This window comes from Brachypodium distachyon, chromosome 5 (genome assembly GCF_000005505.3).
Source record: "Brachypodium distachyon strain Bd21 chromosome 5, Brachypodium_distachyon_v3.0, whole genome shotgun sequence".
Taxonomy (NCBI): Eukaryota; Viridiplantae; Streptophyta; class Magnoliopsida; order Poales; family Poaceae; genus Brachypodium; species Brachypodium distachyon.
The window spans coordinates 11,864,723-11,880,147 of record NC_016135.3 but is presented as its reverse complement, the minus strand read 5'-3'; the positions used below and the strand labels follow the sequence as shown (position 1 = coordinate 11,880,147).

The window sequence follows — 15,425 nt, the reverse complement described above, 5'->3', positions numbered from 1 at the left end:
ATCAGACAAAGATGTGATCGCTTTTATGGGTCACCGCCGGTGTGAGCGTAAAGTCCAAAATAGCGTTGCCGGTATGTACCGTTGGCCTATCGTCCTTTCGTTCTCCCGCGATTTGCGCTTCCTGATGCCTTAACTCATCCAGCCTCCCGTATATCCCCAGGACATGCCATATCGCCCTGCATCCGACGATGAAAGCGGTGCCTGGATGTACCGGCACCGCTAGAATCGCTGCTGTCCCGGTGTGAGCACCTTTTGCTAACTAGGCCACGTCTCCTACTTCCTCTACGTGGCGAGCTTGTGGCTCTAATTCTGTGGCATAGAATTAGAGCCGGTGAGCCAAATCAACCTTCATTTCTTTGCCAGCAAGAGAGGACCTCCTGTCGGTGAAGGCATTTCGCTCCCTAGCTCTTGTGAGCTATTTTTTTTTGGAAATCATATTTAGAAGTAAAAAGAAAACTGATTTTTGGTGTAAGTAGTAAGTCAATAAATGTATACTAGATACCCGTAAATTTGCATCAAATTTGTGGATCTAGTAATAATATACCTATGTAAAATACAGTACTCTATATGCTTTTGTTTTGTAGCTCACAATTAGCAACATTTCGTAATGACAATTTACGTAACATACATTTGTATGTATATGTATATTTTTTTCATACTTTTAAAAAACTCTTAATGTGATTTAAAAAAACTATCTATTAACCGGGCAGGGCTAAGAGCCTGAGAGCCAAAGGATTTTCGTTTATTTATTTTTCTTGTTTGGCGGACGCATGCGCTGACAGATTAAAATAGCTATATTCCAGTACTTCCAACCATGTCGCTACGATCCTAACATAAAAATACAAAGAATGAACATTTATGTCTCACTACAGTCACCAAGCAGGCACGTACTCCTAATCCGTCTTGTGAGATCTGCAGTGATGCATCGCCGTGCCCGATACGCAGCAGCGCAAGTGGTACCACGCAGCAGCACTGTGCCGGCATCAAACTGTGCATCGCCTCGCATGACTTGGAAACATGAAATCGATCTCCGCAGCTGTTGCTGCTGGTGTCGATGTGAACGGTAATGCTGCGTGGTCCTCTGCTCCGCCCCCCACGACGAAAACTGGCACTGTCTTTGTTTTGCGCGGATGGGCTTGTACGACAAGTTGTATCCTGCAGCGAACGGTTGACGCTGGCACAGAGCTACGAGCGATTCCTAATCGGATCGAGGAATTAATTGAAGGCGAGCGCATTCAGTATCTGGTTTTGCCACATAGGGAGGGAGGGTGAGATGCGCAACGGCGACATGTCATGGTGGATGCATCGATCCCGCGATTCCCTGGATGGATCCAGCCATCGATTGCCGCTACACTCATGATGATGTCGGCACGTAGTTCGCCAGTAAACAAAGATGTGTTTGCCGCTGCTGCGTCAATGCCTCAATTAATTATAGGGAACCAAATCTTTCTTAACTTCTAGACCATTCATGGCAACCTAGCTAGCTAACGGCCCCACTGCCGGCCAGCCGCAGGTGCCGTCCCAGACTCGCGGTGCAGATGGATCCTGGATATATGCATGCGTCTCCACGATCCGACGACCGGCCATGTGCTGGTCCTATATACTGCAGCGTCCTGTTTCCAGTATCGGCAGTGCGCAGGCGACCTGACGGATGCCGTGTACTCGGAGATGTTTGCTTGAACTTTGCGATGCCACGCAATTAAAACGGTTCTCGGAGATGTTGGCCTTTGTTTTTCCAAACCAGCTTTCACCCATTTCCATTATGCGAAACACAACGCAAATACAAAGTCTGTTCACTATCCAGAGTGCTAAGGGATCAAGGGGAAAATGAAGAAGCTTCTCTATCCAGAGTGCTAAGGGATCAAGGGGACTAGAATAGATCTACTTAGCAGGAACCCGCCGCGTACTGCTCGCAATCGAAACACTAGTCCGATGTCTGCATTTGTTAGTAACATTTGGACTCCAGTTTGTTTTCCTTTTGGAAAAGGAAGAAAGATTTATTAAACTTATTGTTATATCGAGTCGATGCAGAAGCCGGAAATTATCGAGTCGATATAATGTCGCAAAATAACATAACATTCAACCCTTACATAATTTTGACGCTCCGTACTTAATTCTTTAGTAAACATCGAGGGAGTGTAGAGAGTGCCTGCACTTGCTGGTATGTGCGTGCGTTCTAACTATAGTCTATGTCTAATATGTTGGGGAATCGGTTAAATGAGGTTGACAAAAAGACTAAAACTCACATGCGGGTGTGAGTGTCTTTTACTCCCTCCATTTCTTAAAGAGTGGCGTATATTGTTTTCCCAAATTTTTCTCAAAGCTTGGCACGTGGGCGTGATCTCCCGAAATTGCCCCCGATCCCTCATCCTTTCGTGCATGCAAATCAATGCTCCTGAATTCTCTCTCCTTTCTTTATTTTTCTCTCCCGTATGCATGCAAAACACACTCTTTCTCTCTCTCCTTTCTTTCTTTTTTTTGTAAGAAGAGAATTTTATTCATTAACAACAGATTACATGTCTGAGCCTGTAGGTAGCAGAGTTCTGAGAATTACAAAGTTGTCTCAAAGGACAGCCAACAGTTCTGTGAAGGCTGTTAGTACAAGAAACCAGGGGAGTGATATTACGTCTATTCTTAGCTGCCCTGGCAAGCTGATGAGCAAGAGTATTATTATCCCTAGGAGTGTAGATCATCTGGGAATTCAACCTAGAGTGGGTAGATATAATTTGAGAAAGATAAGCTCTAATAGACTAATGACCCGAATGGTTGACGATGTCCTTCTGTTGGCAGGCAATAGCTAGAGCTTGGCTGTCATCCAATTGCTTTGCACCCTACTGGTTGAGATGAGAGATGAGATCAGCAGCAAGGAGGCATTCCAAAGCTTCAGCTTGCAAAGCTGAGTTCACTGGAATGGAGGTAGATTGAATTTGTGCAATCCACCTGCATTAAGAATCGAGGGATTCAATGAAGACTCCAAGGCCAGCAGCAGCAGCTTCCCTCCCGTCGACAGGTTTCTTCCAAGCCGCATCCGAATAGATGTTAAACCCCTGCAAATGAGAAATTTGGGAAGTGGAAATGGGGGTGGAAGAAGATGTCAATTGATTATGCTCCTTGTCTGAATCTGCAAAAGTCTCCAAATCCCACCCTGCAATTAAACTTTTAGTGTTTGGATAAATTTGAAGAGGGGAGGAGATCTTTCTGTTAAAAAGGTAGTTGTTCCTGGACTTCCAGATACACCAAAGAAGGTGAAAATGTTTTGCAAAGAGGCATTTGGATGATCACTTTTGATGATTGCTGCAATTACATCAGTGATGGTATTGTGCTGAAGAGCATAAAGATCAGATCTGATAAACCAAGGAGAGGTAAACCAGGCACCTCTGACAAACAGACAAAGAAAGAAAAGATGTTTCTCATCTTCTAAAGCTCCACATCTGATGCAGTTTTTGGAAATATGCCTAGAAATTTTACCTGCCCTTTTACCTGTAGGGAGAGCCTTTTGAATAAGCCGCCAAGCAAATGTCTTGACCCTAGGAAGAAGAGCTTTGCATTTCCAAACCTCCATAAGAGCAGTGGACACCTGTTGAGAGATAGAGGGGAAGAAGGAGAAATTTGCAAATTTTGTGCACAGAACTTATAAGCTTCTTTAGCCGTGCATACACCAGATGCGTTATGCTTCCAGCACAGTATGTCTTCTCCTTCTCCTGGGAGGATGGGTGTCTTGAGAATTTCATCAGCTGTCGGCTGCTCAAAAAGCTGCAAAATCAGATTAGTATTCCAAAGCTTGTGACCATCTATCCAAAGATCTTTAACCTTAGTCGGGTAAATAAAAAGTCTGTCTTAAATTTTGAGGTGGTCATGGATTCTTTGCCAAAGGGGGAACCAAGGGGAACTCCAAATGGAAATATTGCCATCCCTAATTTGATAGAAGCAGGAGTCCAGAAGCATGTTTTTAACTTTAGATATGGAAGCCCAGAAACCAGATTTGAGGGTATTACTATTGGGCCTCCAGAAGGAAGAACCAGGAAAATATTTGGCTTTGAAAATGAGAGAGAGATGATTATTGGGCTCACTAACAATACGACAGGCCGAGGAGAGTAGCAAGCTTTTGTTCATGGCTTGAATATTCCTGATTCCAAGCCCACCCATCTTCTTAGGCTTGCCGATATCATCCACTTTGAGACAAAGAGGTTTGGCAGAATCTCCTTCCCTAACACCTGTCCACCAGAAGTTCCTAATGATGGTTGTGAGTTTAGCAAGGAATTTTCTGGAAAAAAGGAAGTTAGACATGTAGTAAACAGGGATGGAGGAAAAAACGAATTGATTAAAGTGAGTCTACCAGCATGGAAAAGATGGTTAGCATTGTAGCCATTGAGCTTAGAGTTGAACTTATCAATGAGGAAATTGTAGGCAGAAGATCTGTTTTTGGCTGGAAGGATTAGAGGATGCCCTAAGTGAAGGGTAGAATTATCAAGATCTTGAACAAGGAAAATGTTTCTGATTTGGGCAGCAAGATTGGGATTAACCTTTTTGCTAAAAAGAATGGCAGATTTGTTCCAATTGGGTGTCTGTCCGGAATCTCTGCAGAAGTCATTAATCATATGGAGAATGTTTGTCGCTTCTTGAGTTGAAGCCTGACCACAGATCAAAAGATCGTCAGCATACATTAAAGAGTGAATAGGCGGACAATGTGGGCCCAAGGAGATACCGTTAACTGACGGCACTGCAAAACTTCCTGTAAAGAAATAGACAACTCATTGGCATCTCTCTCCTTTCTTTATTGAGTCAATCTTCTTCCTCCTTTCCCATTGACGCTCGCGGCATCACCAACCTCTAATTGCGCGGCCTGCTACAGCGGCTAATTAATGCCAGCAGAGTATACGAAGGGGTACACACGCGCAATCGAGAGAACTAAAGTCTCAGCCAGGGGTAAAGTTGTCCAAAAACGAGAGAATTTGAGTTTCTTGGTTTGCGTGCAAGGAGCAAACACGTCAAGCTTTAAGAAATGGAGGAAGTATTTGTTAGGCTCTTTGGAATTGCAAAAATGATATCATTTTTAACAGATCTAGATTTGTTCATTTTTGCAGGTTATCTACGGGGCTACTACTTTGATCCGCATTTGGTCCTACCTCCTTCTTGTAAACAAGTGGAAGCTTTCGTCTTATGGGTGCACCAGGCTGGAGACGGTCGTTCGGGATATATACCACCAGGATGGCTAGTGGCATGTTGCTAGACTACACGATGCATAATCACGACTATCGTGATTCCAATTTTATTTGGCTTATTTTTGTTTCCACCTTCTCTGATCCGTGAACAATGTAACAGAGATAATTTAATGTTGCAATAAAATTGTTGTGTGCATTCGATGCAGAGGCCGTGGCGGCCCCCCTTTTAAAAACAAACAAACTATAGTCCATGTTTCTCATGGAAAAAGAATAGGAAAAAACAGCGAGGGGGCGTCCAATCAGACTTACAAAATACAGGTGGTCTGTTTCTTATATTTTTCAAGTCGATAGATCTTAGTCAGACCCACGGCGCACGTCAAGCTAACCATAGGGTGCACATTCGATGCCAATATGCAATACTTTCACCAATGTGATTGTTGGCGTATTGAGACTTCTTCTTCATTTTGACAGCAGAGACTTTTTCTTCAATTTCCTGAATGGTGACAAGTGCTTTTCTCCTCTGCTGAATTTGTTGGATTAACGCAATAGATCGAGGGCGAAGTATCCGGTGAAAACCACTTCTACGGTGCAAACTGCGAAAACTCCATCGAAAAAAGTTCAAACAATTCTCAAAAAATCACATATGTTAGAAAAGTGATGTTTTATATGTGTGTAAAATTTCAAGTCCAAACTAAATTTCGTTTGGTAGCAGCGAAAAAGACAAATTCTGCATGAATAGTGGTTTTTCAGTATTTGATACTATTCATTGTAAATTTCTCTTTTTAATTTCTCCCAAATGCTTTCGATTTTGAACTTGAAATTTTGCAGGTTTGTAGAACATCACAGTCCCAACATATGGTATTTTTTTAGAATTTTTTTGAAACTTATAAACGTGGTTTTTATGGAGTTTGCACGGTTTGCACCGAATGAGTGTTTTCACCGGATACTTCGCCTCGATAGAGACCGTAGAAGATAGATGACCAGAACATACATATCACGCTGATGGACGCTTTGGAGCTTCTCTTTTGCTGTTGGATTATGTCACATACGACTAATTGACAAGAAGAAGAAAACAATGCTAGCTCATTCGAGTAGTTTTGGTGGTTGGACAAATCGTTGATCACATCAATCGCAAAACTTGACATGCCAATAAATTCTAACCAGTCTCATAGCAAACACCGTGGGCCATCCAAACATACTCCCTCCATTTCACAAAGAATGGTGCCCACGTTTTTCGAGGTCGAACTTTGACCAATGATTAGATCAATTGTATGTAGATTATATGTTACAAATTTTATATCGTTGGAAAGGTTTTTGAAATACGAATCCAATGATATAATTTTTGTAACACATAAGTCTCAAATCATTAATCTAATTGTCGGTCAAAGCAAAATCTTGAAATGCGTGCGTGCCATTCTTTGTGAAATGGCGGGAGTATATTCCATCGGGAGGGTGCGAGACATTGAAGCTTTTATCTTTTTCTAGCAGAGAGATCGATAGAGCCAAATCACGGTCGGTCGACCTGGTTAATCTTCAAACCGAGGACGACGAGCCGAAAGTGACAGTGAAACTCTAGACGTGAGACACGGCACTGGCAGCTGGAATCCATCCATCTGCGTCAACAAAGTAGGCGACACTGAAGGGACGAGCTTTCGAGCTTTGCACGACATGACAAAAATGCCGGGCACCTATTTAAAGACGATACGGGAGAGCACTGCCCTTCGCTTTATTCGTGACATGGACGCCACACTAGCATTCCGGGGCTGACGTTGACCTGGAAAGGATGTAGTAGTAGGAGTTGCTATCCGAAGTGAGGAGACACGTATGAACTGACCCTGCGTGGCTTCGTATATTAACCGTGGTGCCGTATCCATCATATCGAACCGACTAATTGAGTAAACCACGCAACGAGAAGCCGCTAGCTAGCGCACGGCATGGCACGGCGCGGCTATAGCTTTTCCTCGCGTCGTTGCAAATTGCAAATGCCGATGGGCGGTTGGCTTTTCCTCGATGTCGTGGTCAATGTGGAGTTGTGCGGCCGGCAGCCGCGCTGTATGCACGGCTGCAGCTTGCATGTTGGTCTCACTCGCTTTCTCCCCGTAGGCAACAAACCAACCGTGGCGTGGCAGCGGCCCGGAGAGAGATTTATGGTTTTATGACTTTATCCCGTGCACCTCTCGCTTTTCTACGTTTTAACTCATGCGTCTATTTTTCTGACCCTGACCATTCATCAGCAGAGACGGCCCGGAGGGAGACTTGCCGGTCAGATTCCATTGCCTCTCGATCGAGGCTATAGCTGGCTGCGTTTTGTTGCCTTTTGCCTCCATATCACCCTCGGTGGTGGTAGCGGAGCCACGATATGGACGTGGCGAGAGGCAACAAGACAGTGACCTGTAGATCGAAGAGATCAATATGGAACGTTTGCGTCCTAGGCTAGAACCGTGTTAGGTTGGGTGTTTTCAGGAACGCGGGAGGTGATCCCACCGTTTTCAGAAAAGTACGTCTCCTAGACTGCATATATACATCCATCCGTTCTCGATTGGTTGTGACCACGTCCGGGTCCCGGCACATGTAAATGGTCGATGGTGCACTGTCGGACCCGTGAGATATCGCTCTAATTAGACACTGGAGGACCACGGTGCAGATGATGCCTACTGCCATACCTGATTTAAAGGGTACACAATTTAACACTAACACGTGATAATGTGTGGTCCGAGTAGTCTATTTTCTCCCAGAAGCAAGACGCAGCACAATTGTTTAGTTCTGACTTACCGAGGAGTACTATACTGCGCTATACAATTCCTCAAAGAAAAGAACAAATGCAGCACACTACACTTTGTTACATACTGTAGTTTTTTCTTGTTTCGCAATGAATTTATTGCATAAACAATGCATCTTGTGCAATCGATCGTGTCACTTTTCCGTGATTGCTGCAACATCATGCATCGCATCCCTGAAAGTCCACCGCTCTACGGTAGCAGCGCACCCTATTTCTTTCCCTCTTTCCCAAGCCAGCCACTGGTCCCGGCCTGGCTTCCTGCAGCTACTGCCGTCCTTGCTCCTCTTGATTAAAAGGCTGTTTGGTTTATGCCCCTTCTGTCCCTGTCAAATGAGGGCAAGAATTGGCTTACCAATTATTTGGTCAAAAATTCTTCAAATCTTACTTTGTCAATTATTTGGTAAAAATGTGTGAGAGACGGTGTACTTCGTATTGACAACCAAAATGTTGGTTCCCAACCAAACAGCTCCCTGGCCCTTGCCACAGCCGTGCTTCCAACGGAGCAGCAAAGGCCAACAGCCAACAGCTACATCGATCTGGTCTGGCGACCCTGGTCCCTCTGACTGTTCCCCGCAATCCTGGGCTTTGCTGGCCGCACCTGCACTGCATATGCTGCCACAGAAAAGTGAAAGTGTATCTCCATCTTTACTGCTTCCACCAAACGACAGGGCGAGGCAGAAGTGCGTGCTGCCATGCGTGGATCTGCCAACTCGGCGGAGACGGGAGAAAGGCGAGAGAAAGCAACAAAAGATGAGCGGATGGGTCTCGCTGGCGCAGCATCGATTGCAATAATATGACGGCAGTGGCACGGTGCAGATGCAAGGATTTGCAGCGGCTCGCAGCATGGTCTCTCTGCTGGGCTCTGAATCTGCTCCCCCTGCGCCGTGTACGGATGTGATCCTACCGAAAAGACTGTGGATGGGCCCGGGAGAGAGAGGACAGGGCCGCTGGCCGTGGCTGGCATATCTGCTTGTACACAGCGGATCGATGGACATCCTCGTGGGACACGCATAAGCTAGTAACGTTGCCTAAGCTAAATACTAATGATCTTGACCCTCAATCCTTATTGTTAGCCTAAGCTAGTAGTACTCCGTAGATAAGTTGTAACGGTGTATATGGACATTGTTGGTCCCTTCTCCTCTGCCATCCTTGCATGGCCGAGAGCATGTTTTTTCTTCAGCAACGGTCCTGGCCGTACGTGTACCGTAACATCAAACGTACAGCTAGACCTCCTTAATCCCTCGATCTGCTCTACTCCGCGCTTGTGCCGAATTCGGCTTTGGCTCGGCCAGAGCAAAAGAATGAGAAAATAAGAGCGAAATGAAACATCAGGACATTATACCGAAGTCGGAAGCTCCAAAAACATATTCAAGCAAAATAAAAGAATTTAGACTCCGTAGGTTTGCTCGACAGCTATGGAGAGGCTAAAGCTGCATGTACGGCGAACCGCACCCCCGAAGGGAACAGAACCATTAACTGCGTGCGTCAACCCACTGTGCAATCACAAATAGATACTTCCTACATTTCATAAAGGATGACGTTCACGTTTTTCAAGGTCGAATTTTGACCAACAATTAGACCAATTGTATGTAAATTATATGTTACAAATTTTATATCATTGAAAAGGATTTTGAAATACGAATCCAATAATATAATTGTTGATCAAAACAAAATCTTAAAAATACGTATGTGCCATTTTTTGTGAAACGGAGGAATACCTAAGCATGCTCGACAGCTACATATATAGCTACACGCTGCTGTACCTGCTGGGCGTCGTTGCATGCATGTGAGCCTACCGTAGGATGCATGTACTAGCTCGCACTGTTTGAAGCCGTCCGTAGAGTCTTGTGCGTGATCCGCGATGAGGCGATGCATGGGCTCTCTGTCCTGGATCGTCTCATCAATCATCATGGCCTGCGATCGGCTGCATGCATGCACTATTCTTGGTACGTGCTAGGAGTGTAGATCTAGTCTAGTCATCGACTCATCGATCTATGGTACGAGCATGGACGATCGATGCACGGAGGCTATATTTATGCAGTGTGTACCGTGTACCGGTGTACGCTCCCGCCTATCCATCCACCCGTCGTAGTAGTACGTACATGGTACATATATACGTGCACTGACTGATGGTCACGGATGTGTGGGCCGGCGCAGAGGGAGCTCGTGCCTTCTGACCGCGGCCAGCAAAACTAGTCCTGCTGCGTACGCAATTATGCACCACACAGGATTACTACGTAGGAGTACCGAGTACATGCATATACTGGCACTCTTAAATTGAGAGGGTAGACCGTGCAATTGCATGCCTTCATCACGCTCAGCTTAATCATGCATGGCCGAGATCGATCGATCTAATCTACCGTGACCGGTACGGTCGGGACCTCTAGCTGCTGCATGCATGCGTGCCGATCGGAGTAATCGAGTCGAGCAGCGCAGATCAAAAGCGTACGTAGTGTCCGCCTGTGGGAGCAGTTCATCTGCCGATCCATCTGCCGCTAGCTATTACGACTGCGGCAGCGGCAGGGGCGCGGTCACGAGATTCGCGTTTGCGGTTGTTGATGAGCGGGGGCGAAAGAGATTTGCAGCATTGGTGCTCCGTGTGTGCAGGGCCGGCCGAAACGGTCAGACGAGCGGTAGGTGCATCGCGTTAAAGGGGGCGGTCGAGTACGCATAGTCTTGGCCAGATTGGTTTGGCATGCATGACTACTCACTTAGAACCCGTTCGGTATCACTCCACTCCACAGCTCCACTCCCGGAGCCGGCGGAGCAGCGCCGAACGCTCGAACTCCCTGGAGCGGCGAGCACGGAGCGGAGTCGCACCTAGTGTATTGAAATGGTGATCCGCGCGCTCCGCTCTCTCTAGTGTAAACCAATTGCCCTTGAAGTTGCCGATTAGTGTTCCAACAGGCGCTACACGTACTCTCCGTAGTCCATAGCAGCAGGGTAGTTAGTTAAGAACTCGTCGACCGTCCGCCATAAATAATTGCAAACAACGTGCCGCAGGCTACTCAATTCAGAGTATACTACTCAATTCTGTAGTACGACTGTACGGTGGTTTGTTAATTATGCTAAGCAGGGTGCGTGTGGGGAGCCTGCGCCTTAATTTCGCCCATCCCCGTGGATTACGGCGCGGTACGTTTGGGATGCATAGATCGTGTCCAGAAATTTGTTTAGTTCGTGGGAGTAACTTAGACAGTAACATAAGATTTTAACTAGGCATTTTTGTGATATGACATGGTATTAAATGAAAAAAGAGAGAGATATGATAACTAGATATGTTACCATAACATCACATAAATCAAGACAAGATGAGTCTACAATCTAATAAATAATACTATGCATGATATCACATATATGTTAGTACCCACTATGAAGATAGTAATTTAGGCTAAGTTACTCCTCACTGTGACCAGCCTAAGTAGGAGCACGTGGAGAGAGTCCAACTTCTCAGCGAGGAACAAAAAGATATACTGGTACCTGTGTCTGCTATCTCTACCTGATGTATCCTACCGCGAGCGCATGCACTTTGACCTAACGGCCAGTCTCACGGCTACATCATTTTTGGTGATAAGCAAGTGGATTGACGCGTCTTTCTCCCGAAAATTGTGATGAATAGAATTACTATGTGACATGAAAGATGGCGAGAATTCTGAACGTACGAATTGAAAGCGCACGCATTGGCTGGTTGGGTGGAGACGATTGATTATTGTTGTTCATTGAGTAGGAGTGTAGGACTAGCATCGTGGCCATCCCGATTACAGCTCTCTTATGTAGTTGTTCCGTGTTATGGTAGAAAAGTACTAGCAGGTAAACGGTAAAATCTAGTCCTATATCGGTCACTTGCCATGTAGGAGTACCAGAAATTAGCACAACTCTATGTTTGGAGGCTTGGAGCATAGGAAGTCTCTGTTTTTTACCGCGTCTAGATTAGATTCATGCAACATGCTCCATACAGCATCATTATTTACGCAGATCCGTCGAGGAACGAGAGCTTATGGCTTTCCGCAACCGCTGGAGCGGGCACACATATAAAACCTCCCCCATCCCACCCGTTTGCACGGCCATCACCCTCTGCCCATCCGTTTCCGCGGCCCTCCGCATCCTCTCTCTTCTCCCAAAGAAAATTTATCGTGCTTGCCTTTTGTGTCGCTGGGCATGGCCGTGCAGGCGCAGCACGCATTCCACCACGACCTACACTCCTACAGGTTTGTTTGTTAATCCACCATCGATCTGTATCTCTAATAAGAAGTGCCATGTCTCAATCCTATGCGTCTTGCAGGGCTCTGGAGGACGGCACGACTGGCGCCTCTCTGTTCTTGGACACGCCGGCCGTGGCGGGGGTCGTTAACACGGCGGTTCTCAGCGATCTCACCTGCAACGACCACAGCTACGACTACGCTTTCGCGCCGAGGAAGCGGGCGCGCGTGGCGGCGGAGGCGCCTGGCTTCGCGGTGGAGCTGGAACAGCCGCGCGGTGTCAGGACGCCAGCGGTGCCGCAGGAGTTTGTGCCCGTCGGCGACATGCTGAGCAGGGTGGTGGGCTCCGGTACTCCGTCCACCAGTGGGAGGATTGGCAATGCCGCCGGCGTGCCCCGGCTGTTCCACCCGGGCATGGACATCGACGCGCTCGTGCGAGTCGAGGTGTGTACATATTCTTTTTCATGATTCCTCCCATGTTCTTCGGTGATTGCAATCGAGTTCTTGGCTTCTTGGTTTGGTTAATGACTGGATGGTTTTGATGGATGTACGCAGACCGAGCGCATGCGTGCGTGCTTGGAGGAGGCGCGTCGGCGGCACGTCCGGGCGCTGGTGGCTGCCGCTGAGCGTGCCACGGCGGGGCGTCTGCGGGCCGCGGAATCCGCGCTGGAGCTGGCACGCGGGCGCACTGCGGAGCTCGAGGAGAGGCTGCGCCAGACCATCGCGGAGGGGCAGGCGTGGATCGGCGTCGCCAGGAGCCACGAGGCCGTCGCCGCGGGGCTCCGGGACACCCCCGACCAGCTCCTCATCCAGTCCCCTTCTTGCGCCGCCCAATCCGGGGAGTGCGAGGACGCGCAGTCCTGCTGCTTCGAGACGACCCCCGCGTGCGCCGACGACGGCGACGCGGCGTCCATGGCGTCGGCGGCGTGTTGTTGCAAGGCCTGCGGCGAGGGCGGGGCGTGCGTGCTGCTTCTGCCGTGCAGGCACCTGTGCCTGTGCCGCGCGTGTGAGGGCGCCGTGGACACGTGCCCCGTGTGCGCCGCCACCAAGAACGCTTCGTTCCACGTCCTGCTTTCCTGACGCCTGCGCGCGGGTCCGCGTGGAGGCCACAAGTCACAGTTGGTTCAGTTTGCGGAGCTGGAAGCCTGGAGCAGATGGAGTGCCATTGCTTCGAGAATTTTCTAGCAGATGTGGTCATGTCTCAGGGTATTCAGCAGAACAATTTCTATCTGGATGGCACTGAAGAATGCCACCTACTCGGAGACGCAAAGGTGTCGTCCGAGCAAATCGTGCACAACCCAGTGTGTCCTGAATGCATCCTGAATTCGACATAAAACGTGATTTTAGAGAAGAGTGGAGCACAGCACAGCATCCGTCGAATTGTGAATTTGGGGGTTGAGCAGTCTGCCTGAAATTCTGGATCATTCAGGGAAGCGTTGCTTTGGAAATTTATTTCAGCAAAATTGCAAAACAATGGCAACATATGATGACTGCTGGAATCCTAAGCTCAGCACATCCGAAGTTCGCTTCGTCCGTCTTACTGGCCTCTGAAAATAAATTTGTTCAGGTGTTGCTCTGATTCCGCTGCGGAAACGGGGATCGGATGAAGTTGTTAGAGGTGACCGAAGCTATATGATCTGATTTCCGAAGTGATTTGTCCTCCTCTGTAATGTTATCAAGATTGGAAAGGTTTTGGCTAAGTTTTTGTCTATGCACACGAGTCAGTTTGATCAATTTCGTGAGAGCGCGCCAATAACGAAGATTGTTTGGTAGCCTGGTCAAACGTTTTGTTCTGATCGATGTAGCGATGCACTCGGTCAGCTAGGACGTTCTCTGGTTAAAGAGATCGCAAAAACTATTCTCTGACCAGCTGAACTTTCTATGAGCACATCGCGTAGAACCGTAGACACATGTCGTTTGACCTTTTTGTGGCGGTATATGACTAAAATATTGCTTGTTCCTTGTATTAGGGAATCTCCTGATTTGTTTTACATAAAGAATTGTATGAAGCAGGTGGTTGTTTGGTGGAACATGCTAGCAGTTTCGTGTTCATTTGTGCGATAAGAAGTGTTGCATTCCCAAAAGGTCTTAAAAGACCCAACTTAATTGGCATGGTGGTGGTACTTGGATCAATTACATGCTTGTGACTTTTTATTTACCAACATGTTTGTGACTTCATGGTGCATGGATAAGGAAATGCGGATTTGGCCTGTATTCATTTGAATTCAGAATCTGCCTGATAATAATTTAATTGTTCTGGTGCATTTTCCTTCAGCCTCAAGATCATTTCCTGGCTCCATTCCAGCAGTACTAATCGCTAAAGTGCCTTGTTCAGGACTGTCGGTATATGGAAGCATTGGAAGGGCAAACCTGCTGCCAAAAACCTTACAAATACAAGCGAATCATGTGCTTACAATAGATAATTTGCAGCAGGAACGGAGGAAAAGCTGGAGTAGTTCACAGTATGACTGACTTTTTTTTTAAACGATCATATGATCGTATTCCATTATCAACAGATAACGGAACAAACATTGTTCACCCCCACACGTAGTCTTCACATACTTGCCACCCGAAAGCTAACAAGAACACACTTCCACGGGACCGTAATTGGTTTCTGGAGTAGAAACAACAAGTTTAAACCATACAAAGTTTGAAATAACAGCCGGCACACAGGGCCAGAAACATGTCCAAAAGGTCTTGCATCTTCTTTGCCGTTGCACCGCAATCTATGATCAGAACATCAGACTGTCTCGTCATCCATCTTCTGTTACTTGTCTCCCCCAACACTTTCAGCATGGTCCTTCAGCTTCCTCTTGTCCGCTCGAGTTTGGCTTTCGTGATGCCTCAGCGCCTCCGCCTATAATGCATCTGCACCTGCTAATAGGTTATGACGTTCAGATTCATTTTGTAACCCAGTTCAGTACCGGAGAAAAGCACAAACATAACAAACAATCTCAGCAAGAGATCGAATGGGTTTATTTTCAAAGCAAGCTTTACTGCGAATCTTCCATATGGCCCAACAGATGGCTGCCACACCAATGATCTGTAAATTTCTCGAGATAGGTAGGTACACAGTATGACTGACTGTATACCTGACGAGACGGGGCTTGTTCTTTTGTTTAATAGAGTATCAAGCTCACACCGATGTGATTTTGGTCAAACAACTGCGGAGTACTTTTTTCTCAAGCTCATCGCGTATACTGCGGAGTATAAAAATGTTTTCTTCAAATGCTCAAACAAGGGTTTTTGCACTGGCCTCGATCGAAGGTGCCATCATCCGTGTGTATA

At 46.9% G+C, this 15,425-nt stretch overlaps 1 protein-coding gene across 1 annotated transcript; it reads left to right on the top strand.

Annotated features, from left to right (window-relative positions):
• Positions 1-11,922: 11,922 nt before the first annotated feature.
• On the top strand, positions 11,923-14,167 carry LOC100835804 (E3 ubiquitin-protein ligase BOI). Its single transcript, XM_003581119.4, has 3 exons — positions 11,923-12,146; positions 12,221-12,581; positions 12,693-14,167. The coding sequence occupies exons 1-3, from the start codon at positions 12,097-12,099 to the stop codon at positions 13,215-13,217; spliced, it is 936 nt and encodes a 311-aa protein (XP_003581167.1). The 5' UTR covers positions 11,923-12,096; the 3' UTR covers positions 13,218-14,167.
• Positions 14,168-15,425: the final 1,258 nt, after the last annotated feature.

Bases quoted from the DNA above. Each gene is read 5' to 3' on its own strand.
- LOC100835804 (XM_003581119.4), top strand. From the start codon at position 12,097: ATGGCCGTGCAGGCGCAGCACGCATTCCACCACGACCTACACTCCTAC. The intron at 12,147-12,220 runs GTTTGTTTGTTA...TGCGTCTTGCAG, and splicing joins CACGACCTACACTCCTACAG to GGCTCTGGAGGACGGCACGA. The intron at 12,582-12,692 runs GTGTGTACATAT...GGATGTACGCAG, and splicing joins ACGCGCTCGTGCGAGTCGAG to ACCGAGCGCATGCGTGCGTG.